The following is a 24,294-nucleotide window of genomic DNA, read 5'->3' on the forward strand; positions in this document are numbered from 1 at the left end:
ATAGGAAGTCAGGAGGCTGCATGCAGGTAATACCATGTTTTCCCAAGAGCAGATACCAGATCCAAAGCTTCCATAGAACTGAAAATACTGTATGTGGAAAAGATGGAGAGAGGATCAGGCCCCAGATCAGAGAGGCAGGATAGATGTGGTCAGTACAACAGGCCCCAGATAATAGAGGCGGGATAGACGTGGTCAGTACGAAGGAGAGGCCAGGTTGGATTCTAGGCAGAGACTGAACACTGTCACAGGAGAGGAAAGTTTCCCCTACTCCCTCTTTCCTGCTAAAAGCCAGAAACCAGCACCCTCCTTCAGCACCCTTTCAAAAGTGGGTCCTAGGATCTTCTTGGTCTCCAGGAGGTGGTAAAGATACAGACAGCGACACCAGAAGGCAGCTATAGATTTGTTAAACTTTATTTCCTCTGAGTCTCTGGGGAGGCAGCAGGGATGTAAGGCGAAGTGGCAGTAGCTGCAGGGGCCTGAGCAGAGCTGGTGCTGGGAGGGGCCGGCATGGGCAGGACGAAGAGGAGATTTAAATATCCAGAATTGAAAGCCAGCTAATGGGTCTCCTTCATTTGTCTTTGGATTTTGTGCAACATCTCCTGCATCCGCCGCAGCTGGAACAGGCACACACAGCAAAATGGGGCCTTTTAGAGTCCTACAGTGCTAAGGAAGTGCCCGCAAGCTCTGATCCCTTAGCCAGGGCCATGGTAGCCCAGAGGTGTGATGGAGACCCTGGGTAGAACAATCAATCCACCAGTCCGGGACCCAGATAGGTACCGGGGCCAGGGATCTTCCTACTCCCAAACCAAGAAATACTGAGGTTTATAATTAAGCAGGGACCCTCCATGCTGTCAATCCCTACCACCCCATACTGCTCTCACCTCCTCATCTTTCTCTCGGATCAGCCTCTCTGTTTCTGGATCTGTCCCTGGTGGGACAGCAGGGATGGGGAAGTCGGTACCACTCTCTCGAGTCAGTTTGCTGAGGGGAAGGGGAAAAGGGGCTTGGTAAGGCTAGGGGGACCCCAGCACCTGCTTGGACTGAGCCCAGGGCCTGTAGAAGAACAAAGGAAGGGCTTGCTCTCACCCAAGGCTGTGCTTGGGATCCCCGCCCCCCACCAGCTCTGTCCTGGCTTGTGACCATACTTGCGATTCCTTTCTTTCACCACCAGGCGGGTCATGCTCTGGATGCACTGTGCCCGGTAGTTCTCATAATGTGTCTCCCGCGTCACATCCTTCAGGTCCTGCATGTGAGTACGCACCAGCATTGTCCTCAGCTTCACAAAGTCGCAGTGTCCTGGGTTTTCCACTGCATAGCAAGGCTAGGGGTCAGCCAGGAGCATGGGGAGACCCGCTGAGGGCAAGGAGATGCCCTGGTCACAAGCTCAGTGCTTTACCTTCCACGATGCCCCAGGGGTAGAGCCGGCCCCGAACTCGCCGCCCTCTGGCCTCTACCACAGTGTTGCTGCCAATTACAGCAAATGGGATGCTTTCCTGGAAGAAGTTGGAGGGGGCCTGTCAATACCCCCCACTCTCACCTGATCCTTTCCACCTATATCTTTATTTTCTCTGTTTCACTCTAGGAAACCAGGGTCCTTTCCCACCCCTTAAAAAGAATTCTGCTTCCCTCTTCTGCCCCAAAGAAACAAGATGGAAAAGGGATGCCCTGGGGTGGCCCCACCTTTAGGGCTTGGTCCTGTAATTTGAAGTCCTCGTCCTCATCAGAGTCACAGTCTGGGAACTGATAGACCTTGATTCCAAAGCGCTCAATCTCCTCTCGGATCTGGCAAACACATGAGGGGCCCACAGTTCTGACGACCCCATCCTTTCCAGAAGCCCACCTGCTCCCCTCCCCCCACCAGCTTCCCTCACTTTGCGTTTCTTGCGCTCCACTTCAGGAGGTGTCAGCGTGTCCGCCTTGGCCAAGATAGGCACAATGTTGACCCGCTGATGCAGGGCCTTCATGAATTCAACATCCAGCGGCCGGAGCCTGGGGAACAGGAATGTGTGAGCCCGGGCTCGCAGCAGCCCTGCCCCTGGCGCAGCCGGCCCCACCCCCTCAGCAGCACCTGGCGGGGTCAGGAGCCTCAGGCTCGGACCGTACCCGTGGCCAAAGGGTGAGATGAAGTATAGGCAGCAGTGCACCCTGTTGTCTTGGATGTTCTTGCGGTTCAGGCCACTCTCGTCTCGGAAATACTGCTCAAACTGCTGGTCGATGTATTCTGCCACAGGCTTCCAGCTGGAGCAGGGGACAGACAAGCAGAGAAACTGTGGGAGTGGGGGCTGCCTTGTGAGTTCTGGGACCACAGAGTAGCCCACACCCTGGACAGTATTTTCAAGGCTCTGTTATTCCCTGGCTGCCCACCCACATCTTCAGGGAGGTACCTGGGGGCAACAGGGGTATATCTCGCCTGTCCCACTAGAAAACCGGACGAAGCACACAGGCAAAGTTCAATAAATACTAGTTTGAGGAGAGGAAAAGACCAAGGTGACCAAACAAACCAATAAGAATAAGATGCCTGCAGGTGAATGCCACCTGGAAGCCCTCGGTCACGTTCACAGTCAGGTTCATAGTCCAGCCTCCAAACCTTTGTTCATGTGCTTCTACCCTCGCCTCCACCTCTCTAAACCCACCCCATACTTCAAGGCCATAGCTAAGAACCCTCTCTTCCGTGAAGACTCCTTCCAGTGTACACAATGCTCTCCCCTTCTCTCCACCACACAGTGAAATCCTTTATATATATATATATATATATACACATTCAAGAACTCCAATTTTCAAGTCTTTTGCTCTTCTGTTATTTAGCTTCATCCTCACTGACAGCGCCCTAATAGGTGGACATATAAGCACCGTCACTTTCATTTCATACAGGAAGGAACTAAATCTACAGCAGCTAAGAGACAATCCAGATCATTTTGGCTAGCAAATTCTCTACCCACACAAGCCCTTGACCTTCCGGCTCCTCAGCGTGCTTGCTGCTACGCTGCTTGACCTATTTACTAACTTGAGTTGATTGACACACATGTGAGTGAACTGCTGTCCCTCACCCCCTACCCCCCACCCCCACCCCTACTAGGACCATAAGCTTCTCAGTGACCAGGATGATTCACACTTGTTCTGTATCCCTTAAAATGCCCAGCACTAGCTGGACACCTAGTATATGCTCAATAAATTCCTGCTGGTTGACTAAATAAGTGTATGTGCAGGTGCATGGCCTGTGAAAGGCCAAGCAAATGAAATTATTATTATTAGGAAAGGGAAGAGGAGGCAAGTAGACTGATTGAAGGAGGGGATGATACTTGCTACAGTAGGAACAGGTGCTGGTTGGGGTAGAGTTTCACGGCAAGCCCCGGGTGCTGAGACATATACCTAGTGATGATGACACAGAGGCCACCTCGATCCATCAGGAATATTTCCATCAGGAGATGACATACCATGTGCCAGGACAGTGCCAGGGCAAGACTATAAGAAGAAATGGCCCTCCCTTCGAGGCTAAGACCCTGCAGTTGAAGATGAATCCGTGTGCTAAGCCAAAACATCACATACAGTAATGATAAAGCATGTCATGGGGACCCAGAGCACAGAAAGGTCTGTAAGGGTCTGATGAGTCTGTGGGGCAATTACCCAGGGTCAGCTTTCTGGAAGGTCCACCTGTGCAGTCAACGCAGGGCCCTGATCTCAGAAGGGCCCACCCTTGGTTTGCTTCTCTGCTGTGGCCATCTTGAAATTCGTCATCATTTTCAACAAGGGGCCCCGCACTTCTATTTAGCACTGGTGCTGCAATTATGATCTTAAAATCCATGAGTGTAATGTAAACAGTTCTTTAGTTTTTAACGCACATTCACATGCATCATTCGGGGTGATTTTCAGATCAGCTGGGCAAGGTGGTAAGGGCCGGTATGTTTCAGCTGAAGAAACAGAAATGCAGTCATTTGCTCAAGCCCACAACAATTACTAAATGCTGAATCAAGGTCTGAACTCAGTCTAGTGATCTTAGCACCCCTTGCCTGATTTCATCAAGGGCACCACCTCCTCTCCTGTCTTCATCATTCATTCTGCTTCTCATCTACTCACTTGGGTCTGGCCATTATCTAAGCATCCCTTCCAGTTCCTGAAAAAAGAAAGCCAAGGATGATGGCATGTGTGGCAAAGCCACCTTTTCTTCTAACCTAGAGGGTGCTTGGAGCTTAAACAAAGTTCAATCCATTTGTCTCCCCTTCGCCTCTTCTTTCTCCTCCACCCCTTCCTCAAGGCACACTCATCCCTTTAATAAAAGAGGTTTATGGCACCTAAAATGTGGCTGGTGAAAGAAAAGGAGGGGGGGGGTGTTTATTGAGCAACCACTAGATGTCAGGCCCTGTGCTACATGTTTTCACATGGGTTTGCTTTTTTGATGCTTTCTTATCTTGCATCTTCGCCCCCATTATAGAAGTATAGGTCGGAGTCAGAAAAGACATTAAAGAGCATCTATTCCAACCCTTTCTCTCTCATTTCACAGGAGGAGACAGCTGCCTAGTAAGGGGCGGTGGCGTGCTCAAGGCCACAAACTTTCCTCCTGAGAATTTTGGTTACGTCTGTGCCTGTGAGTGTGCCTATGTGTGTGTGTATGTGCATGTGCGTGTGTGTGTGTGTAATGGGAAGCAGGCAGCTGGGGCCATGCTTGGTCAGACATACCACTCTGTGTTGTTGACTGCATCCCCAAAACCCGGTGTGTCCACAATGGTGAGCCGCAGCCTCACACCCTTCTCTTCTATGTCCACTGCGTGTTTAGTGATCTCCACCGTTTGCATGATCCGCTCTGGAGAAGGGGGAAACTGAGGCCAGGGCAAGGGCAAGGACCTGCCCAGTCAGGACAAACCACCCACCCCAACCAGCTCTGCTGCCCAGACTGCCTCATCCACACTGCCCCCCTTCCCACCCCAGGCTGCCTGGGGGCCTGTTCTCTGGGAACCAGCAAGGAGCACATTTCCCAACACAGGAAATGCCGGTGGCTGTTGGCTCTGGCCCCAGCCTCTTCTCTGCTCCCGGCTCTTTTCTTGGATTCCTGGAATCCTTTGGGGGTCAGAGACTCACTCAGAGAGCAGGATTCTGGTCCCTGCCCTGCTTCGGCACCCAAATCTTTAGGGAGCTGGCTGGTGGACGGCCAGGCTAGATAGGCCTATGGAGAGATGCCGTCAATCCCTCTAGGAAGCCATGGTTTCCTGCCTGCTGGAGAAGGCCCCAGGCCCCAGGCTCTGGCATGGGTTTGATTTCCCAAGTGAAGTCTGCATGCCTGTCTTCACACCCCTCTCCTTTCCTTACCTTCAGCACTGAGGAGTTTCCGGTCCCGGTACAGATCAGTGAGGAAGAGGCTATTGACAAGAGTGGATTTCCCCAGGCCAGACTCTCCTGACGGGGAGAGAGGACAGAAGATATGATCAGAAGATATGTAGAAGAGCTATGGCCAAGAGGCAACCCCACTAGAACAAGGTGTGGAGGGAGCTGTTTTCTTATCTAATTGGGAAGAGACACATTGGGAAGGGACATTGGGAAGGTCATAGCACATTAGAGCTGGAAGGAATCAGCGAGAACAGCTTGTCCAGCCTTCTTATTTGAATGAGGCCCAGCGAGGATAAGAGGTTGCCCAAGGTCACACAGAAAAAGGCAAATATTAGAAAACTGTTGATCAAGTGTTCTTTGTACCACTTCAACACCCCCCTGCCCCCCACATACACACTTTTGGCCACCCACGGCTCCTGGTTATTTTGCCGAAAGGCACAGCCACTGGCTGCTTTTTCCTTCCTTACCCACACCCCCTCCCCACATACATACTATCCCGGCCTGCAACACCCCTACCCAGCCCAGCCCTTCCCCTGCTCTACCTGCCACCATGAGGGTAAAGTCAAAGCCCTTCTTCACGGACTTCCGGTGAACTTGATTGGGGAGGGTTGCAAAGCCCACGTACTCCTTGTCGTCCTAATGGACAGGAAGGCAGAGTGCATCAGAGCGGGAGGCAGGAGGGGCCCCAGGACCCAACACCAGCCTTCTCCCTCCCTCCTAGGTCTCTGCCCCAGCCCTAGAGGAGCATTGTCAGACTCCTTCGAGGCCCCCTCTGGGGCCACCAGCTAGGCTCCTGGCCTGCTAATAGTTTCCAATGCACATGAGCATCAACACCACGGAGCCAGGGCTGACACAGGACAGAGAGGCCCGAGCTCATCACACGTGAGCGTCAACACCACGGAGCCAGGGCTGACACAGGACAGAGAGGCCCCAGCTCATCATGCACACGTGCGTGTGCGCACACCTATGCACACACACGCGCACATACACACACATACATTCGGGATCTCTCTGCTCCCTCCCTGGGTCTTCCTGCACCAGCCCTCTGAAAAGCCAAGGCAGGGCTGGAGGCTCTACCTCAGAGGAGTCATAGGGATCAAGCTTGCCCCAGGGGCTGCGGGGCCGGGCTGAGGGGCTGAGAGGGGCCGAGGCGGAGCAGTACTGCTGGCTGTCAGAGGCCTGGGGCCAGGAGGGGGGTCTGAAATCCAGGTCATCCTGGTAGAGGTCCGGCGCCTGGGGCCTTGGCTCCAGGACTTGAGGCCTGGACCCCCAGGTCTTGGCCTCTGGTTGGTGGCAGTTCTCGCTTCCTGGGAAATCCTTCACGAACTTGTTCAGTCCTGCATCATCCGTGTCCTCCAGGAAGTGCTTGATCTGGGGGTTGGAGGTGGGGTGGGGTGGGCAGGTAGGTGGCACAGAAGGGGAGAATGAAGGAGGAAGACCAGAGAAGGTGAGAGGGAGAGAGAGGAAAGCGCTTGTGGTTAGAAGGGAAAGAAACTGCACTAGCAGCCAAGCAGAGGAAGCCCCCTCCCTCACCTGCTCCTGTGCCCCACCCCAGCTGAGACTCCAGGAGGGACCCCAAGATCCAGGAGCAGCCCCAGGCAGCCCCCGAAGTCCTCGCAACTGCTGTTGGGATCTGAGGAGCTCCAGTCCTGGTGCTCCCTCTCAACAGCGTGCTCACCACCCTGCCCTTGCTGGGGGTCTGGCCAAGCCAGGGGCCAGGGCCTGCCCTAACGGCCAGCAAGCCAGACTGAATAAGGGGGAGCAATAGAGGCATGAGAGCTGAGAGGAGGACGTGGTTCCGGATTCAAGGGGAGTGCAGGCAGTCAGAATGGGGCAGGGGCAGGAGGGAAGTAGGGTGGGGTGCAGGGAGCTGCCGGCCCAGGTAAATCAGGGGCTGGCCAGGGGCTCTGTGCCTGCCATCAGTGCAGGTCAGTAAGCTCTGGGATGGAGGGACAGACTCTGCTGGAGGTGCTCACTGCAAAGAGCTCAGCACAGCTGATGTGACCCCTCTGACCCAGACACCGTGCCACACCGGAACCTGTGCCGAGGCCCAGGACAGAGGGTTAAACCTGCCAGTGGATGCTGAGCGCGGGGTGGAAGGGAGCCAGGAGGGACCCAGTGAGGAAGATGGGAGGACTCTAGGCTGCTGACAGCCCCTAACTGGGAGGAACAAATGGGAGGAAGTGCCCATCAGTTGTCTCTCACCCCCTCTGCCTGGGGTAAGCTCCAGCCAGCAGTGCAGGAGGGGATCTGGCCTGAGCCCCTGAACCACAGGGGTGGTAGGCAAAGAATGGCCAGCTCCTCTGTAGAGACCTGTTCCCCCCCATCTCCAACTTGGAAGAGAGGCCGCTCCCCCCCACTCCTGCCATCCACTCTAGACCCAAAAACTTCCTCTCTCCTTTGGGAGCCAGCCCCCTTTGTGGAGTGCCTGGCAGTGCTGGGCTCAGCTCTGCCTCACAATACCCACATGCCACCTCCAGACAATGGACAAGGGCCGACTTCAGCGGCTGACTCACTCCCTGGGGATTGGCCAAGCCAGTGGGGGCTATCCCAGACCACTGTGGAGTCCCGGCCCGGGTGAGGGGAGACAAGATGGCCACAGTCTTCTGCAGGTCCCCAGTTTCCGTAGGGAAGAACTGAGGGAGGCAGACAGGCACATTGTCAGGTTCATGCCAGAGGGTAGGGACTGAGACAGCAAGAGGTTGCAGGGAAAAGTCCCCTAAGAACTACCTCTAGGCTGTCTCCTCTCACGTCCCCACACCTGCTTGTAGCCACAGTCTCCAGGGCCCACCTGGACAGAGGGAAGGAGAGAGGCCCTTTAGCCTGGAACTGGAACCAGCATGTGGGGGCTTAGTGACCAAAAGAGGCTGTCCTGAAACAAGCCTAACGGGCTTTTCTCACCCATAATATTTGTGGGGTCCCAGTGGAGTAACTGTCCATCCTAGTTTGTTCGTTGTCCTAGCATAGTGATTAAGTGTGCCCCTTTTCACTCTCACAGTGTCCCGGCTTGGAGAATTCATTATACGGCAACAGAGAAGGGATAGGGCTGGGGGTGGGAGGAGGGGTGTAGCAGGTCTTGTTTTCTGGCAGCTAGAGGCTGGGGAATTCCAGGAAATCCTGCCTCTGGCATAACCCCACAGTGACCCAGCACTTGGTCTCGGTGAAGGAGAGAAAACTGTGCTCCACCTGGTTTCCCCAAGGGCACTGAGCAGAGGGGCAGCAGTTAAGGGAGAAAGGAAGACACTGATGGGCCCCCTACCATCCCCAGTCTTCCAATAGTCACCAGGAACCCAGCATTCCTGGGTTCCCTGCCAGTCTTGGCTGCTCATAGGGAGGGGCCTACAGGGGCTCTAGACAAGGAGTCAGGACACTAGGGTCTTCACCTCCTCTCTCTCCTCCCCCACCCCTAGCACTCACAGTGACCAAATCATTTTTTGACTTTGAGCCCCAATCCCCATCAAGGCAGGGGTGGAGACAGGCCAGGTCCCCCCCACCTCCCAGAATAGCACCTTACCCCAGCTTCAGTCCTGTCCTCGGGGACAGAACTGCCTTGCCATCCCAGTGAACGGTCCATGTCCCACGCTTCGGACACCCTGTCGGCAAGCTCTAGGTCTAATTTTATCTCCCAGGCAAAGTTCCTCGCACACTGAAACAGCCTGGTCTCGATGCTCTTGTTGTAATCCAGCTTCCCGGCTTGCTCCTTTCCCTTTCTCTTTGACCCCCCCTGTCTTTGTCAGGGGCCAAAAAAGCCTGTGGAATGTCGCTCCCCACCCCCTCCTCCTGCCTTTCCCTTGGCTCCCACCCTCCAAGGCCAGCTCAGCTGCAGCAGGATCACTCTTGTTTCTCTGCAGTCCCCTCCTCCTCTGATTGGCGGTCCCATGACGCCTGCCCACTGCCTACCCTGGTGGGCACAGCACCAGCCTCCCAAGTCTGTCTGCAGCACAGGCTCTTGATCAACCTGGCCTCTCCTATTAACCCCCAGGGACCCCGAGGCCTGCCAGAGGGTGGTGAGCTGTCCCCAAGGTGACCTGGCCCATCAGTACAAGGGGGCAGCCACCCAGGAGACTCCACTCCCAAAGGACTCCAATCTCTTTCACCTTAACTCTAAGCAGTGCTGAAGTAGGGTGGGAGGTCTTAGAATCCCTTGGAAATATGTTCTCATGGGAAGAGCCCTGCTTTTCTTCCCAAGTGTCCCTTTTTGTTTTCCCAGCAGGGAACCCCACTGTCTTCAGAAATCTGCCCCTGGATTTCCTTGCAGAGTCCCAGCCACACCCTAGGATACCTGACCTGTGACTCATGGGGACCTATATCACTTCCATCACCCCACTGCTTCCAGAGAGTCAGTGGGGATGCTGCTAGCACAGGGTCTCTGAGGGGCATGAGTTTGGGCCAGAGGGAGGCTGTATCCCAGAGGCTTCAGAGCTAGGAGTTCGGTGAATTAGGTGGGAGACAGACTGAGGGGCCTAGCTGGGAGTGTGCACGTGGAGTCAGAAGACCAGTGTTTCTGGGTTGGCCAAAAACACCCTCTGTGATTTTGAATATTATCTTAATTTCGGGGCCTTAATGTCCAATTGTGAATGGGCCTGTCTTGCCTCCCAGGAAGGCTGGGGAGAGATACCTCAAGCTGTTCTGAACCTGAGAAGAGAAGGTACATTTCAAGTCACAGGATTATTAATAATGTTGGCCTGTCATTCTTTTCCCTCGCAAACTAAAACCCCATTGGTCTCCCGGGCTGGGGAGCTCTCCCCACTGTATCCACTGACCTCCAAAGTAGCTGGGAAACTGATCTCCTTTCAGAGAGATAACCCTTCCAGAGGAGTCTGGCTTGACATGAACCAGTCAGCCGAAGAACTGGTCCTCAAGGGCCTACAGCTGAGGACTCTGGTGGTGGTGGGGTGTCTTTAATTAGAGAGGAACAGGGTGGCTTCAGCCAAGCTGAAAGCACGGAGACCTCAGCTGAACTGGACTCAGTGTGTGGCAGAAAAAGCCCCTCTTGGTCCCTGTTGGGCTTGGCACTGGGGACAGTCAGTGCTCCCCCAGGCTTCCATCACTGGAACAATCACTGTGTCCGTACCCATGTGGGGAGAAGCGGGGCAGGGATAAAGACAAGCACCACTTGGCCTCTCCCAGGAACCCCCCTCTAGGGAAGGTCACAAGGTCACCGAGACTTCCTAGCCAAGGCTTGGGCCTCAGCCTGGACACAGCTTGAAAGACAAAAGCCCAAAATGTTGGCCTTTCCAGACTTGGAAGCTTCTGATTCCAGTGGGCCCAGGGAGTTCCCTTCTGGAGGCTGTCCACAGCCAGCATCCTGCCCCACAGGCTGGTCACAGATCTCCTCCTTCTGTAACAGCCTGCGCCTCCCAGTGCCAAGGGCAAAGGCTGGGGGGCTTCCGAACTGGGAGGAGAGGCTTGCATGGGGCCTGGAGGCCCTGACCCCCCGCATACTGTGTCTGTTGCAGGCTCTGGCAGGGATGGCGGGGGGCTGGCACCCTTACAGTCAGACATCAAAACTTCCCACCTGGGGGCCCCAGGAGGCTGGCGGGGTGACTATTTCTCCTCCAGACAGGTGGCAGGAATGAGCTCCCCCACCCCCCACTGCTGCAGAGGGACCTGGTTTGGGAGTGGGGGAGTGTAGGATGCAGCAGGAGGAAGCTTCCCCATGGTTCCTGTCTCAGAGGCAGAGGGACAGAGCTAATCCCACCGGTAGGATGGTGGGCTGGGCTTCCCTCTCTCAGGGGTCCCCGGGCAGAGTGCGCAGTGGGAAGAGCCTGGAAGCTGCTCTGTGCCAGGCTGCAGGAAGGAGGGCCCAAGCGTCTCACCATCCCTCCTGGGGAGGCAGGCGGTCTTTGTAGGCCTCCTCTGTGTGTTTTCCAAAGGAAGTTGGTACTGGCCCCTGAACCCAGGGTAGGTGGGTGAGGAGGGGTCAGCCGGGTAAGAGTTGACCCAGGCAAGGGGGGGGACCCTCACCTCCGCCTGTCGCTGACGCGCCCTCCCCAGGCCAACAAGCGCGTCTCTGCTGGCGGCCCCCCCCACCCCGCTCAGCACCGACCCACCCCCCACCCCTCAGTCCAAGAACACCGGCAGCATCCCGGGGCTCGCGGCCCGCTCCGTCGCTGCTCAGATCAGAGGGAGAAACTTGGAAGCGGCGACACAGAGATGTCCACCAGCAGAGCCCGCCTGTGCCCGCAGCCGGAGACAGCACCTCCCGCCCCGCACAGCCGGGGCTGCTGCGCCGCAAGTGCCCGCGGAGCCGCCGGGAGCAGCGGGCCCTGCGCGCCCCGGCCCTGCCCCGCGCCCGCGCGCCTTACCATGGCTGCAGCCCGGGCCGGGCCAGCTCCGCCTGGACAGCGCCCGAGCGACCCGCGGCCGGAGCTGCGAGCCGACCTCGCCGGACAGCCGGCCCCCGCCCGCCGCCCTGAGTGCGGACCGGCCGGGGGCGGGGCCTGGGGCGGGGGCGGGGCGAGCCGGCCCTGGGGCGGGGCCTGCCCTCTGAGATCGCCGGCGCCTGCAGGGTGCTGGCGGCCCGCGGTGGGTGGCGGGTGGCGGGTGGCGGGTGGTGGGTGGGCCTTGCAGACCGAGACCCCGGGAAGCGCAGAGTGCCCAGAGGCGCTCAGGACAGCGCTGCACTGGTCACCTGGCTCTTCCTTACTCAGCCCCTAAGAGTGGCCTGTTCAGGCAGCACATCACGGTGGGGGCTTGAGCAAATCCCCAGGGAAAAAGGAAGGGCCCACCTGGCATCCCCAGGAGATGTTTTTGGAAGGAGAGGGTGTTTGCCCCACGAGTTGGAAGAGAAACCATTAGTTACCAAAGGTTTGCAGGAAATGAACCCAGCTTATGTCCAAGTTAACGGATTGTCCCTTCCCACTCCACACCTCCTAAGGTAGAATGTCGGACGTTCTATACCTTTACCCAAGCTATGGAGAAGAGACAAGAGGTTCCCTTCCTGTAGGACCCTAGATTAAAGATTAAAGAGGATTTGCTGCATAAATTATCCAGGGATCATCTGCTGGAAAGGTGGAAGGGAAGAGGCCTCGTGGCCTTTATGGGGCAGTAGAGCCTTGTCTGGGGCTGAGGATAGTGGGAGGGCCTGGGGAGAGGCCCAGCCCAGGCCTGAGCCAGTTCTATGCTGGGCAAGCAGGTGCGATGCTGTGGGGACAGATGCCCCAGCAGCTTTAGAGGCATTAGAGGCTCAGAAGGGTCAGAGTAGCAAAGGAGAAGTAGATGCTTAGAAGGTGAGGAGTTGGTAGGGATTTCCTGAGCTAATACAGGTCTGAGCTGGTCAGGCTTCTGTGGAAGTTTCCAGAAGCATGCCTCTCCCTGACTCTCAAGAGCCTTCCCCCAGGGCAAGCTGACTGGCCTGAATACAATTTAGACAAAACTGAGGCCCATGCACAACATGGCTCTCTCTCTTGGTAGAAGGGCCAGAGCCTGCCTACCCTATTTCAGTCTGATCTGTGACCAGTGGTCATGGTTCGGATCAAGTTAGAATTAGCAGAAGGGCCTAGGAATGCAGATGAGAACCAGCTCAGAAAACATGGTGTGGCTATCGGAGATGTTATTGGATATTTGGCACTGGTGGGCTGAAGGATGGAAGGAGGGGGTGCCATTGCTTAAAGAAATCAGGGGCTTTCATAAGCTAGCAAGTTGAGGAGAAAACTTCCTAGCTGGGTGACGTTGGGCAACTCACTTTACCTCTCTGGACCTCATTTCCCACACCAGAAAATGAAGGGATTAAATTAGGATAGGGGCCAGCAGCTTGGCTCGGATAAGAGGGAACCTCTGAAGGTATAGAAAGGTTCCTGGAAAAGGCCTGGGCTAGATCAAGAGATCTGAAGCTGTACTCAGGAAAACAAAGGCATGAACGAGTTTCTTTAGAGAAAAACCAATGGCTATTGGAAGACGGCAGAAGTACAAGCAGCTGCTGCCGTCAGACCCGAACATCAGACTCCAGCTACACAAAGCCCCACTGTTGGGAACTAGCCGTAGGCCACCAGTACTCATGTCTGCACTCATAAGACTACCTCTTGGGTGCTTCCACTGGCATTCTGCACAGCCTGGGCTGGGGGTGCTGGGCCAAGGGGAGAAAGCCTATGTCAAGGAAGACAGGCCCCCTCACAAAGCCTTGTTTTCCACAATTTTAAGTTCCCTCCTCCCCCACCCCTGCCCCGACCGCCAGGCCTGGCTGTGGTCCAAGTGCAGACACACACATCTCAGAAAGCAGCTTGGCCAGCCCATCCTCAGCTGCGGCTGGAATCCCAGCTCTGCTCTGGCACCTGCTGCCCTGTGTGTCCTGAGGCACATTGGTGCCAGCTTGTTTGAGGGAAGTGAGCCCCTAGAAGAGGCCTGGGGCTGTGGAACTCATCTCTAAGCCAAGACTCCTAAGGTCTTGATGCTCACAGTGCCTTGGTAATCACTCTATCAGATGCCCGACAGAAAGCATGCTGGGCAAAATAAAAGCTAAAGGCAGACTTTGAGCCATCCCACCCGCAAAAACCTCGAGTGCTAACCCTGCCGCACTCTGGGTTTCTGAGAGAACTTGGCCTAGGCTTAGGACCCCATGCCAGCTTTGGTGATCATCTCACTGCCTGAATGTCTCTTCCCCTCCCTAGGCCTCTGTTTCTCCATTGAAAGATAGGACTGGACTCCCCACAACTCCAGCGCTTGTGCTCTGGGTCGGTGCAGGTAGAGCCTGACACCTGGGCAGAAGCAGGGCCAAGATATGGCAGCCCATGTATGAGTCCCTGACCACTGAGTGTTCCTGCCCACCTCCAGTTAGCACGCGGCCTGGCCAACCTTGCCTCAGTGCCCCTCAGCTCCTGGAGCTCTGACTCTTCCTTAAAATTCAATATCCCACCAGGAATTGATATCCTTGATGAGAGTAGAATTTCCCAGGCACTGCTGGAGTGGGGGTATTCAGGCCAAGGCTCTGGGGAGTGGACACTTTGTTTGGCACAAGGCCTGACTCTCCTGAGAAACTCAGATCAGCGCACACCTCCAGCCTGCTAGCCAGGGCTCCCTCTGCTTAGGTCAGGCCGATGGGGTCTGTGTGAAAAAACTCCTGGCCCCCTCCATTGGATCTTTCCTGCCTACCCACGGGCGAAGGTTGTGGGGCACCAAATTAAACAGGATGCTGCACGTGGGCCAAGCTAAAGGCACAGGTTCAAAAGCCAAGAATAAATAGTGATTTCCACAGGATTTCAGATCTGTATGACTAGCAGAGGCCACTCTTGCCTCTGGGTAGCAGAGTGTCTCTTAAGTGGTACAAGAACTAATTGTACCTCCCTTCCCCCAGAGGTGATGAGTCACTGATGACATAGAGGGCCCTAGTGGGGCCAAAGAGCTAGAACTGGGTTGTGTCTTTCAAGGAAACCTTAGCCAGTCTGTCCAGAAAGGTCTGTGGTGAGAAATCGAGATACCCCAAGCCCCTGCCTTGCTCCTACTGTTCCCCAGTGTCCCAGGATCCTGGGGCAGGCCAGAAATGTGAGTGGCAAGGCCAGGGAGCACTGTGTTTCCTGGCACCTGCTGTATGGCTATGGTGAGGGGCAGTTCTGGAGCCAGCAGAGGGCTAGAGGCCAGCCAGAGGGCCTTTCCAGCACCGTCTCTGCTAGTAGGGCAGGGACAGGAGCTGAGAGATGGAAGGGACTTAAGTCTGCACAGGAGCGTGACCCCCTTCAAGGGCTCCCACCTCACCTCCCAGCTTCTTCTTGAATACCTTCCATGGCTAAAAACTCACTGACTCTACCGCCCTTCACTCTTTGGGCAGTAATTTACCAAAGGTCTTCATCATATGGAGTCAAAATTTGTGTCTAACTGGACTTCACCCTCCAAGTGCCTCTACGCTAGAAGCTTTGCTAACTCATTTCACTGGACTTTGTTTTGTTCTTCAATGTCCACACCCTTTCAAGTGACCCATCTGTATACGTATCTCTCCCAAACTAACCACAGCCCCTCAAGGACAGGGAATATGTCTTCTATTTTAACCTCTACTCATTTCAATTCAGTGAACATGTGATGTAATGTCTTCCTGGATGACCAGGCCTCTGCCCCCAGGAGGTGTCTGATCAATATGAATTGACTGAAAGGATTCATTGATCAGTTTTCCACTCTGATTTTTGGAGCACAGACAAGCCTTGAGGCTCTGGGCGTCACTGACCCAGAATCTGCCCTTCATTCTGGCCGCTTACCAGCTCATACTCACTTTCCAGCCTCATAGTTCACATGCAAAGACACAAATGTTACCCTCCCTAAAGCCTTTCCCTTCATAATCTGTGATATCTGAAGGTACTGCTGAAATATTGAGAAGTTACTTTCCAGGAAGATGTGGCTATGGAAGAAGGGTTTCTACACCGTGTGTGAATTCCTAGGGCAGGGTTCTCGGTTTTGAGGAGCCAGCTCTGAGCCTCAGTTTCTCCATCCATGAAATCGGGAGAAAAAGTCCACCTCACGAGGTTGCTGTAAAGCTTCACTAAGGTAACACGCTTAGAATGGTGTAGCCACTAAAATGAGCGGTGGTTATTATCTCAGCTAACGAGAAAATTATCAACACCAAATCAGCAACTGTCAGCTGTCATAACGTCAATGCTTTCTCTCCAAAAAATGAGGAATGTGCATGTGTAATGGGTGTCGAGGGACGAAAGAAGAGCCTGAGACTAAAATGACATCAGAGTGCCCACACTGCCACCAACTGTAGAGTCAGCCCCTCCAGCTAAACAGTGCTCCAGTCTCTAGAAAGCGGGTCTTGGTTTCAGACTTACTGAACCGAATTCCCAAGCGCAGCCATTGTGGAGACTCCCGGAGCGAAATGACTTTGCCTGAGGTGGGCGTGCCGAGGAAGTGACTGGCCAGTGCTGCCCTCCCACCTTCAGGGCCAGAGCCTGAGCTTCTCTTAGGAACTGCCTCACATTCTGTGCCCCTCCCCCAGGCGTTCCTTCAGCCCCCACGGTGCAGCTGTCACTCGCCTCTGCCCTCTTGGCAGCTGAGCAGAGGAGGGGAAAGGGACACGGCCATTTCTGTCACTCAGGATAACCTTCCTGTGGCTGAGCAGCTGTCAGAGTGGCTTCTGTGGTACAGATTTTCTTCCTCACCCAAGGATGCTCCCTGCCCGCTGAAGCCAAGATCCCTCATCTACCCAGGCCTGCTATTGCTCGTCTTACTTGAAAAACCCACCATCTCAAACACCACCAAGCTACTCTGACAGCAAGATACAATGTCGGAGATGGGTTCCAAGAGGGAACCAAGGGGCTTCAGGAAATACACCAGAGAGTCCTAAATAACATGTGGCAGATTCTTCCCCACGTGGGATCATTCTGAGAAGAACAAAAAAACAAGGGATTCTTGTCTCAGTTCTGCCATCAAGCCCAAGGGAGAGGCATAGGATTTTCCTGCCCCCATTTCATAAGCAGAGGGACAACCTGCTCAGGTCTCCCAGTGCAGGCAGGATGTCATCCCCCTGCCCTGCGTTTCTGGGGGCTCCTGCTGACATACACTCACCTTGGCCTGTCCTAGGGTCACCATTTGTCCTAGTTTGCCCAGGACTGGTAGGGGTCCCAGAACACAAGATGCTAAACCAGGAACATCCCAGGCAAACCCTGATGAGTTGGTCAACCTAGCTTGTCCCCCAAAATAGCAAGTGTGGGTGAGAGGTTACCAGCCTCCCATCCAGCTCTGGACTTCGCTGCCCATGGTAGCTGGAAATGAACAAGGCACCATCTCACAGGAAAAGCAGCTGGGTGGCAGGGGTCAGGCTGCTATGAAAAGCCCCCCGAGGTGCCCTGCCCCATTTTCAGCAGCTCTGCTCCATTCTTTCAATGCCCTCTCTTCTCAGCTACAAGCCTCTGTACAAAGCAAAAGAAAATGAGGGCAGTGGGAAAGAGGGTTCAAGGGTTCCTTTCAGACAGCCCACCTCCTGGGATTCTGTTAACATCCCCATGAACTCAGAGCATCCCTGCATTCCTCCTAGACTCTGGATTTTTCTGTTGAGGAAGTCTACCTGAGCAAAACTTCCCCAAGCCTGAAGAGCCAACAGAAGGCTGGCCATACCATCCCCAGGGGCCAAATGACATGTCACTTTAAAGACACCAAAGTCTGCCTTAGGTATCACTGAGATGGCCTCCCCTGGTTCCTGGCCTGCTTTCCAGAGTTAGTTTCTTGCATAATTGATAGAGATAGAAGGGAGTAAACCACCTTTTCTGCTGACAGCCTGAAAAGTCATTTTCAAGGGCAAGTAGGTTAGGTGCCTTGAGGACAAGATCTTGGGGCCAAGGCAGCCCCATCCATCAGGGGCGTTGCAGCCCTTCCCATCAAGAGCTGCTTTATTCCAAGGAATTCCCCGGGGCTGTGTGAGAAGACAGCCCCAGCTGACCCCATAGGGGACCTTCCTGTTGAGCTTCTGCTAGTTCTGATACCAAAAACAAAACCATTAGGAATGCTTCCCTCAGTCCAGCATAACCTTCTCTGGGGAGATTCCAGCCCCTAATGTACCAATCCAAGGATGAGAAGCATCTGTAAGCCCTGCTCCTTAGACAAAAGGGCCTTGAGGAGCCACTTGGGAGGAGACTGACACTTAAGAGAGAAATGGTAGAATCAGGCTCTGTCCCCAGCTATGGACCCAGAAGGGCTTGTGAAGCTCAACAACAAACATGCTGCCGTCCTCAAGGCAGGAGCTGTGGCTGGCCACCAGAGAATTCCTGCCAGGAAAGGAATCTGGAACAGACTCTACAGTCAACCATTCCCAGATCAGAAGAACCAGAGGCCTTGGACACAGGCACCACAGATTCTCTATTGTGGGATAGCCTGTGGGCCATGCAGCGTGGAAGACAGACTGGGGAAGGCCTAGCACTCTCACGCTTTGTGAGGAGTCCCTGGCCCTTCTCCATGCCACCCCACTTCCAAAGAGCCAGGGAAGACTGGCAGGCCCAGCTAGTCTCTCCCCAGCTTCTCTTCCCAGCTTCTGGGGAGCAGCCCTGCTGTTGAACAGGGCTGGAGAGCTGCAATTATCGAGACAGGATAAGAGCTATTTTGGGAAAGAGCCGTCCTGCTGCCAAGGCTTTTGACTCCCTAAACTAAAACAAGACGCACCAAGAAAGGGGGTGAAGGTGGGGGAGAACAGGGAGGAACTTGCTCAGTCAAAACCATCATATCCTGACTGAGGGAAAACACTAACCCCTTCCCAAAGGTATGTAAGTGCATCAAAGGAGTGAGTGAGAGGCTAGCTACTAAGATAGAAGGGTGTAACTTGACCCCCCCACACCACACACACATATCCCCTGATGACTCCCTTTCCCCTAAGATCCTGCAAGAGCACATATTCAGTCTGCTGCATTTATTTGGACATTTGAGCGCAAACCATTTCATATTGTTGTTTAAATGTTTCCTGTCCATGTCTTATCTCCCCAACCAGATGGTAAGCTTCTCATGGCCAAAGAATGTGTGTGCTCTGAGGCTTCAATGCTTCCCCCGACAAGGAGTGCCTAGCAGAGCGCTAGGCATCTGAATAAAGCTGTTTGTGGAAGGAAGGGATAGAGGGGAAGAGGGAGAATGGATTCAGAGTCTTGCTTAGAGGTATCCTCTAGAAGTGGCTGTTCCCACCCGCAGTGGAGCTCAGAGCATGGGGCTGAATAGGAAGCCACGGCAGAGAGGGTGGCAGCCACATTTCTGGCACCCCCTGCCCCGCCCCGCCTTCAGCTGTTTCCTTATCTGACCTCAGGCTGTCCTGCCCCACCTTCCTTGTTTGTTTTCCATCTGTAATTAACTGTCCATCCTGGGCTAGCGCATGGATGGGGCCCATTAAAAGCCATGCTAGGCTTTGGGTAAGGAAGAGATAGGGCCGAGAAAGAATGGAGGCAGGAAAAGCTCAGACTATCTTATCAAACATGGGCCAAGAAGAACTAAAGTACTTAGAGGAACAATGCACTATGAAATCAGGACACTCTTTGCCAAATTCAGGACACAGGGCTGCCGAGAGCAGAGTTTACCTTGTGCCTTTCCAAGTTGAGGACTCAAATAGTGTGTAACCCAGAAAAGTGTTCCCTTTCTGGAGTGCCCTAGGCTGGAGAGAGGAGAGCCAAGTGGAGACTGATCCAATGTATGGCTTCCCAGACAGCCTTCCCACAGAGCACTTGGCAGGATTTCTCATCTCTCCAGGGCTTCAACTAGCTCATATAGGGCCTTCGTGCAAATCTCCCTCTGGGGAGATGCAGCCCCACAGGTGCACAGCGTGGCAAGTGGAACGCAGGCTAGATTTCAGTCCCCACTTGCCCCGTTAGGTGCCCTTGTGCAGTGAACAACCTGCCCAACCACAGGGAGCAGTTCTGTCTGTCTCCCTCCATTCCTATTTCCATGAGAGGTTAAGAGAGGGACTTGGATAAGGGGGAGCACAGAAAGAATGGAAGTAACTTCCCAGGGGTATTCTTACCTCCTCATCTGTCATAATGGAGAAGTAGGAGTCGGGCATTCCCAGGGGGGCAGCAAATGGAATTCAGAGAGTACCAACAGGAGGGGAAAAAGAGAATTTTACTAAAGATGTTCAGTGGACTTGGGCATAATCTGGCCCAGCTTCCTTCCTAGTGCAAGTGGCCCAAATAGCAACAGCTAGCATTTACTGAGGGCTCACTGTTGCCAGGCCCCATGCTGAGTGCTGTACATGTAGTAGCTTGGTCAGTCCTTATAAGGACCCTAAGAGGTTGCAATTGTTCTCATTAATAGGGAAACTAATGATTGGAACGATAAAATAACTTACCCAAGGTCACCGTTAGAAAATAGACAGGGCTCAAACCCAATACTATAACTCCAGAGTCCATGCTCTACTAAACCTCAACTTTATAGAGCTTTGCTCCCTCTGAAGGGCAGGGATGCCCTTCTCTGCTCTTTGCTGCCCATCACTCAGAGAGCTTATGCTGGGTGGGACTGGACTGCATTCCCAGGGCTCTCTCCTCCCCAGGAACTTCCTCATCCAGAGCCCTGGCCTCCCTCATGCTCGCAGACTAAAGCATATCTTGGGCTACAACATTCAAAGCAGGAACTCCTTGCTACTAAGATTCACTAAATGAGGGTTGGTCCCCACCTTCCCTCCCACCAGAGAGGTCAAGGGAACAAAGTGGGAGGCAGGTATCTGAGGACACTTCTCTTAAGCATTCTAGAGCTGGCTGGCTAAGTTGGTAGAGCATGTGACTCTTGGTCTCAGAGTTGTGAGTTTGAGCTCCATGTTGGGTGTAGAGATTACTTAAAAACAAAATCTTAAAAAAAATTAAAAAGGATTCTAGAGTTGGCTATAGGACCCACTGATGGCCACAAGGTAGAGGCCTGACATCCCTGGAGATCCTGCTGGGTAGCAGCCAATGCCTCCCAGGTCTAGCTATGGGGGCTTGAGGAGAGTTCTGAAGAACCAGAGAGACACAAGAGGAGACCCATCAACCTGCATTAGTGTGGGGTTAGCCCTGAGGAAGACTGTGAAACAGGTAGTTTGTCTTAGTGACTTGTTTTTTGGTTTTTTAAAAAATCACATGAGAAGTAAGTCCAGCTAAACTGAAAGGTATGGGCTTAAATTGTTTTCCATTCCAGAAGTGACTACTTCCCATTGAAAGGAGGCCCTCGAAAATGAAAAAGGTTCCAATTCCCAAAGGAATGACTCTAATGGTGGAATTATAGACAAGATAAGAAGTTCCCCTGCTCCTTTAAGTCAAACCCCCAGTATGATCGGTCCTAATAGACCTAGCTCTATAGATACATAGAGGTCACCCTCCCACCTGTCCTCCTGCCTCCCAGACCCCTACAATGGATCCATAGGAGGGAAAAGCACAGACCTTTTAGCCACCAGATGACACGATTGTACATTTCCTCAGAGACATCTGAAAGTAACAGAGATTGTTGCTTTTTTTCACTCTGTGGGATGTACCTCCCTCCCCCCACTACTTAACATCTCCCTTTCTAGCTCCACATTTCTCCCCGCAAAGGTGCCCTCAGCCCTTGATTCTCTCCAAGAAGCCCCTGCAGACTAGGACTAAACTCCCCCCTCCCTTTTCTCCACCCTCTTTGTGCCACTATTAATGCCTTTCCCCTCTTTGAAGTCTGGGTCCTAGCATATCTATGCCCCACTTTCTCCATTTTGTTGTCAGAATTTTTGCCTGAGAACCTTATCTTCTTTACTAGTCCTTACCAGCCCTCACCCAGCTCAGTTCTTCATCTCCATTCTTGGGAAGCACTTCCCACCCTGCAAACCACTCTCTACTACCTTCCATTGAAAGGTTAAGCAGGGTTGCCTGGAAGAGTCAATGCCTGATGCTGGCCCAAGCATCGTCACAGATGTCATTAGCTTGGAGCGCAGAGAAGCTGGCAGGGAAGGAATGGAGCAATGGGCTCAAGGATGGGACTAGCTTTAGCACTGGCGGGAGGGCAGCTCTGAGGCCCAGATTGAAGAAGGGGTCTTTCCTGCCCATCCCAATGTCCCACCTCACTAAATCGGGACTGCACCTGGGCAGTCTGCTTCTTCACATACCCAAGAAGAAAGCACTAAACCTTTGACTGGCTTGTTTGGAGGAGCACTTGAGGGCCTGTGGCACTTTGCTCAATGGTGCCCGGTTTGGAGACTCCTTTGGTAATGCTAGTGGTGGTGGTGTTGCTGCTGGTAGTGGTGGTGATGGACTTGCCTTCTCTCTCTGGAACATCATTTCCTCACAGAAAGGAGTTGAGTCCATTTCAAAAAAGGATAATAAAGGATCTGGGGGAGGAGGGGACTTAGACTCAAAATCAGGTGTTGTCGGCCGGCTTTGGGGTGTTTCACCTTCAGGATTGAGTAAGGTCCACCATGAGGAATCAGGCCCATACCTAGGTAAGGACCGAGGGGGTAAGGGCCGAGGGGACAGTTCCAGTTCTCCTTGGACAGAGGGCTTTCGGGAGGGTCTGGGGGACATGCAGAGGCTTTCTGAAGGCCTTTGGGTGTGCTGCTTATAGCTGTGCTCTGGAGCGACAAACACTGGTTTTGGGGGGTTCTCAGACACAGCTGGAGATGTCACCCGGGATGCTGAGTGTAGTAACTGTCCCTCTGGGGAGATGGTGACCCTGCGGCCAACCTCACTGTCTCCTCTGGTTGAGGACCTCAGGTTGGACTCTACTTCTGATGATATTAAGACCTTTGGGGAGGGCTTGATGTCAGCATAGACAGAATGCTTGCGGATAGACTCAGGATCTGGACGTATAGAAACTCGGTGTCCACCATCCAAATCCTTAAGGACAGATAGTCTGAGGGATGATTCCATGTTCATATTCCTATGCAAAGTCTTGGGTTCTGTAAAGATTGAGCTGAGACGATTCATTTCAAACTCTTGGCCGGGGATCCTTCTCTGGGCTGTCCGAGAGTCTGCATTGACACGGCCACTGCTATGTTCTGGGCTAGAGGGTATCCTTGAAGATCTGATCTCAGTAGCAGTCAAACCCTTTCGGATGGGCTCAGTTTGGACTGCTTCATCCTTTGGGCAAACTAAAGTCCTACGGGGAACTCTGACCCCTTGTGGGTACTGGACCTTGGAGGGTGGGTCTTCTTCTTGTAAGATCTGTAAGTTATCCTTCTGGTCTACAAAACTCAACCGGCGAGAGGATTTGGCATCTGGGATTAGTGAGTAGCGATTACTCATGTCACGCCCTGGCTTGCTCTCATCGCCTCTTCGTGTTGATTCCTCTTTGGATGGACTAACGTTCCGCTGCATCTGGACAGCATGGGAAGCTACCTGACTCTGCTGGCTCTTTCGATGAAGAGAGTGATGACGGTATGTTTCTGACTTTGATTGAGTCTCATTTCCTCGAGGGACGGGTGTTCCAGCAAGGCCGGGCCCTAACTGGGGGGAGCTAGATTGAGCATAGTCTGATGTTGAATAGAGAGTGGTGAGATGCCCAGCTTCTGATTTTCGATGTGGCGAAGGGCTTTTGGGGGCTGCAGCACTTCGTGAGCTCGAGGCAAGAATGTACCCTGGTACCCGCTGAAGAGTTGTGTTAGTATCCTCAGACCCTTTTGGTGCTGAAACTGCTACCTTGGACCCAGTTTTATTAGTCTTGACCATCCGATATACTGAGCTCCTATGGGTAGATCCCATATTTTACTGGCTGGCTTGTATTGAGGGTCTTAATGAAGTCTGGAAATTTACCCTCAGTTTTAAATGCTGCTGTTCTTGCACTCCCACAAAAGTAGCTGTTATTCTAAGAGTGTCTCAAATAGTCCCCTTAGCTACCCGCCTGGTGATGTCATAAAGGAAGGAGCTTCCTACTAAACATCCTGGCATACAGCCACAATTTGTTTTTAAGTAGATTCTGTGCCCGATGTGGGGTTAGAAATCATGACCTTGAGATCAAGAGTCGCGTGGTCTACCGACTGAGCCAACCAAATGTCCCTTCAGCAACAATCCTTCAGAGAATCTCAAGCAGTAACTGCAAGGAAACTGAGGATTTGTCTTTGGAGTTAACACCACCAAGTCTTTGGCCAAGTTCTTAGCAAACCCAGATTTTCCTAGTACACAGAGAAGGCTCTGGACTCTCCCTTATTCTCCCCAGATTCTAGGAATTCCCAGACTCATCCAGAGAAGGAATCAGCCTGATTATCCTACTAAGGCAGGCCTACTCAACTCAATCACTCTGTGTTAGTCCCAGTTTTAGTAAGATGCAAGTACAAAGTTGTCCCAATTTAGTTTGGAACTGCACTGTATGGAAGTAAAAAAAATAGAGCTCCAGGCTTTTCTAGGTGTCAGAGGTAGTTTGGTTGACCCAGGGCTAAAAATCCAGATTGCTCAAATCATAAATTCTCACATTCTTGGCCCAGGAGTGAGCATAGGATTGTAGGAAGGATTCGAAGTTAGTCATTGGTTTCAGTCATAAATGACTAGTTGTGCACCTTAGACAAGTTACTTGACTTTCCTGAGCTTTGATTTCTTCATCTGGAAACCAATGTCTGGTAGGGGTCATATAACAAATGTTAGTGTCCTTTCTCACAAT

General features: G+C 53.3%; 1 protein-coding gene across 3 annotated transcripts; it reads right to left on the reverse strand.

Moving 5' to 3' along the window:
* Positions 1–395: 395 nt before the first annotated feature.
* Positions 396–23,402, reverse strand: SEPTIN4 (septin 4). Of its 3 annotated transcripts, XM_088028344.1 has the most exons (14): positions 21,812–23,402; positions 21,120–21,164; positions 19,733–19,740; positions 6,397–6,690; positions 5,862–5,955; positions 5,302–5,388; positions 4,675–4,798; positions 2,104–2,238; positions 1,872–1,989; positions 1,681–1,782; positions 1,397–1,493; positions 1,146–1,308; positions 882–981; positions 396–614 (listed from the first exon to the last, which is right to left on the reverse strand). In XM_088028344.1, exons 1-14 carry the CDS (start codon positions 23,400–23,402, stop codon positions 555–557), a joined length of 3,018 nt encoding a protein of 1,005 aa, XP_087884470.1. In that variant the 3' UTR covers positions 396–554. The 3 variants fall into 3 exon arrangements, with proteins under 3 accessions (XP_087884470.1, XP_087884469.1, XP_027965174.1); XM_088028343.1 differs by lacking the exon at positions 19,733–19,740 and having other exon boundaries at positions 6,397–6,697; positions 21,119–21,164; XM_028109373.2 differs by lacking the exons at positions 6,397–6,690; positions 19,733–19,740; positions 21,120–21,164; positions 21,812–23,402 and adding an exon at positions 11,628–11,741.
* Positions 23,403–24,294: the final 892 nt, after the last annotated feature.

The sequence above is a fragment of the Eumetopias jubatus genome, unplaced genomic scaffold, assembly GCF_037043125.1.
Source record: "Eumetopias jubatus isolate StellerSeaLion01/CBP00866 unplaced genomic scaffold, mEumJub1_p1.0 scaffold_10, whole genome shotgun sequence".
Classification (NCBI taxonomy): domain Eukaryota; kingdom Metazoa; phylum Chordata; class Mammalia; order Carnivora; family Otariidae; genus Eumetopias; species Eumetopias jubatus.

What these genes read in the sequence shown, in the direction of transcription:
- SEPTIN4 (XM_088028344.1), bottom strand. Translation starts at nt 23,402, where the DNA reads ATGGGATCTACCCATAGGAGCTCAGTATATCGGATGGTCAAGACTAAT. An exon ending in GTTTAGTGCTTTCTTCTTGG is followed by an intron (nt 21,165 to 21,811) that starts GTATGTGAAGAA and finishes TGTTACTTTCAG; the next exon opens with ATGTCTCTGAGGAAATGTAC. An exon ending in CCCCTGGGGCATCGTGGAAG is followed by an intron (nt 1,309 to 1,396) that starts GTAAAGCACTGA and finishes CTTGCTATGCAG; the next exon opens with TGGAAAACCCAGGACACTGC.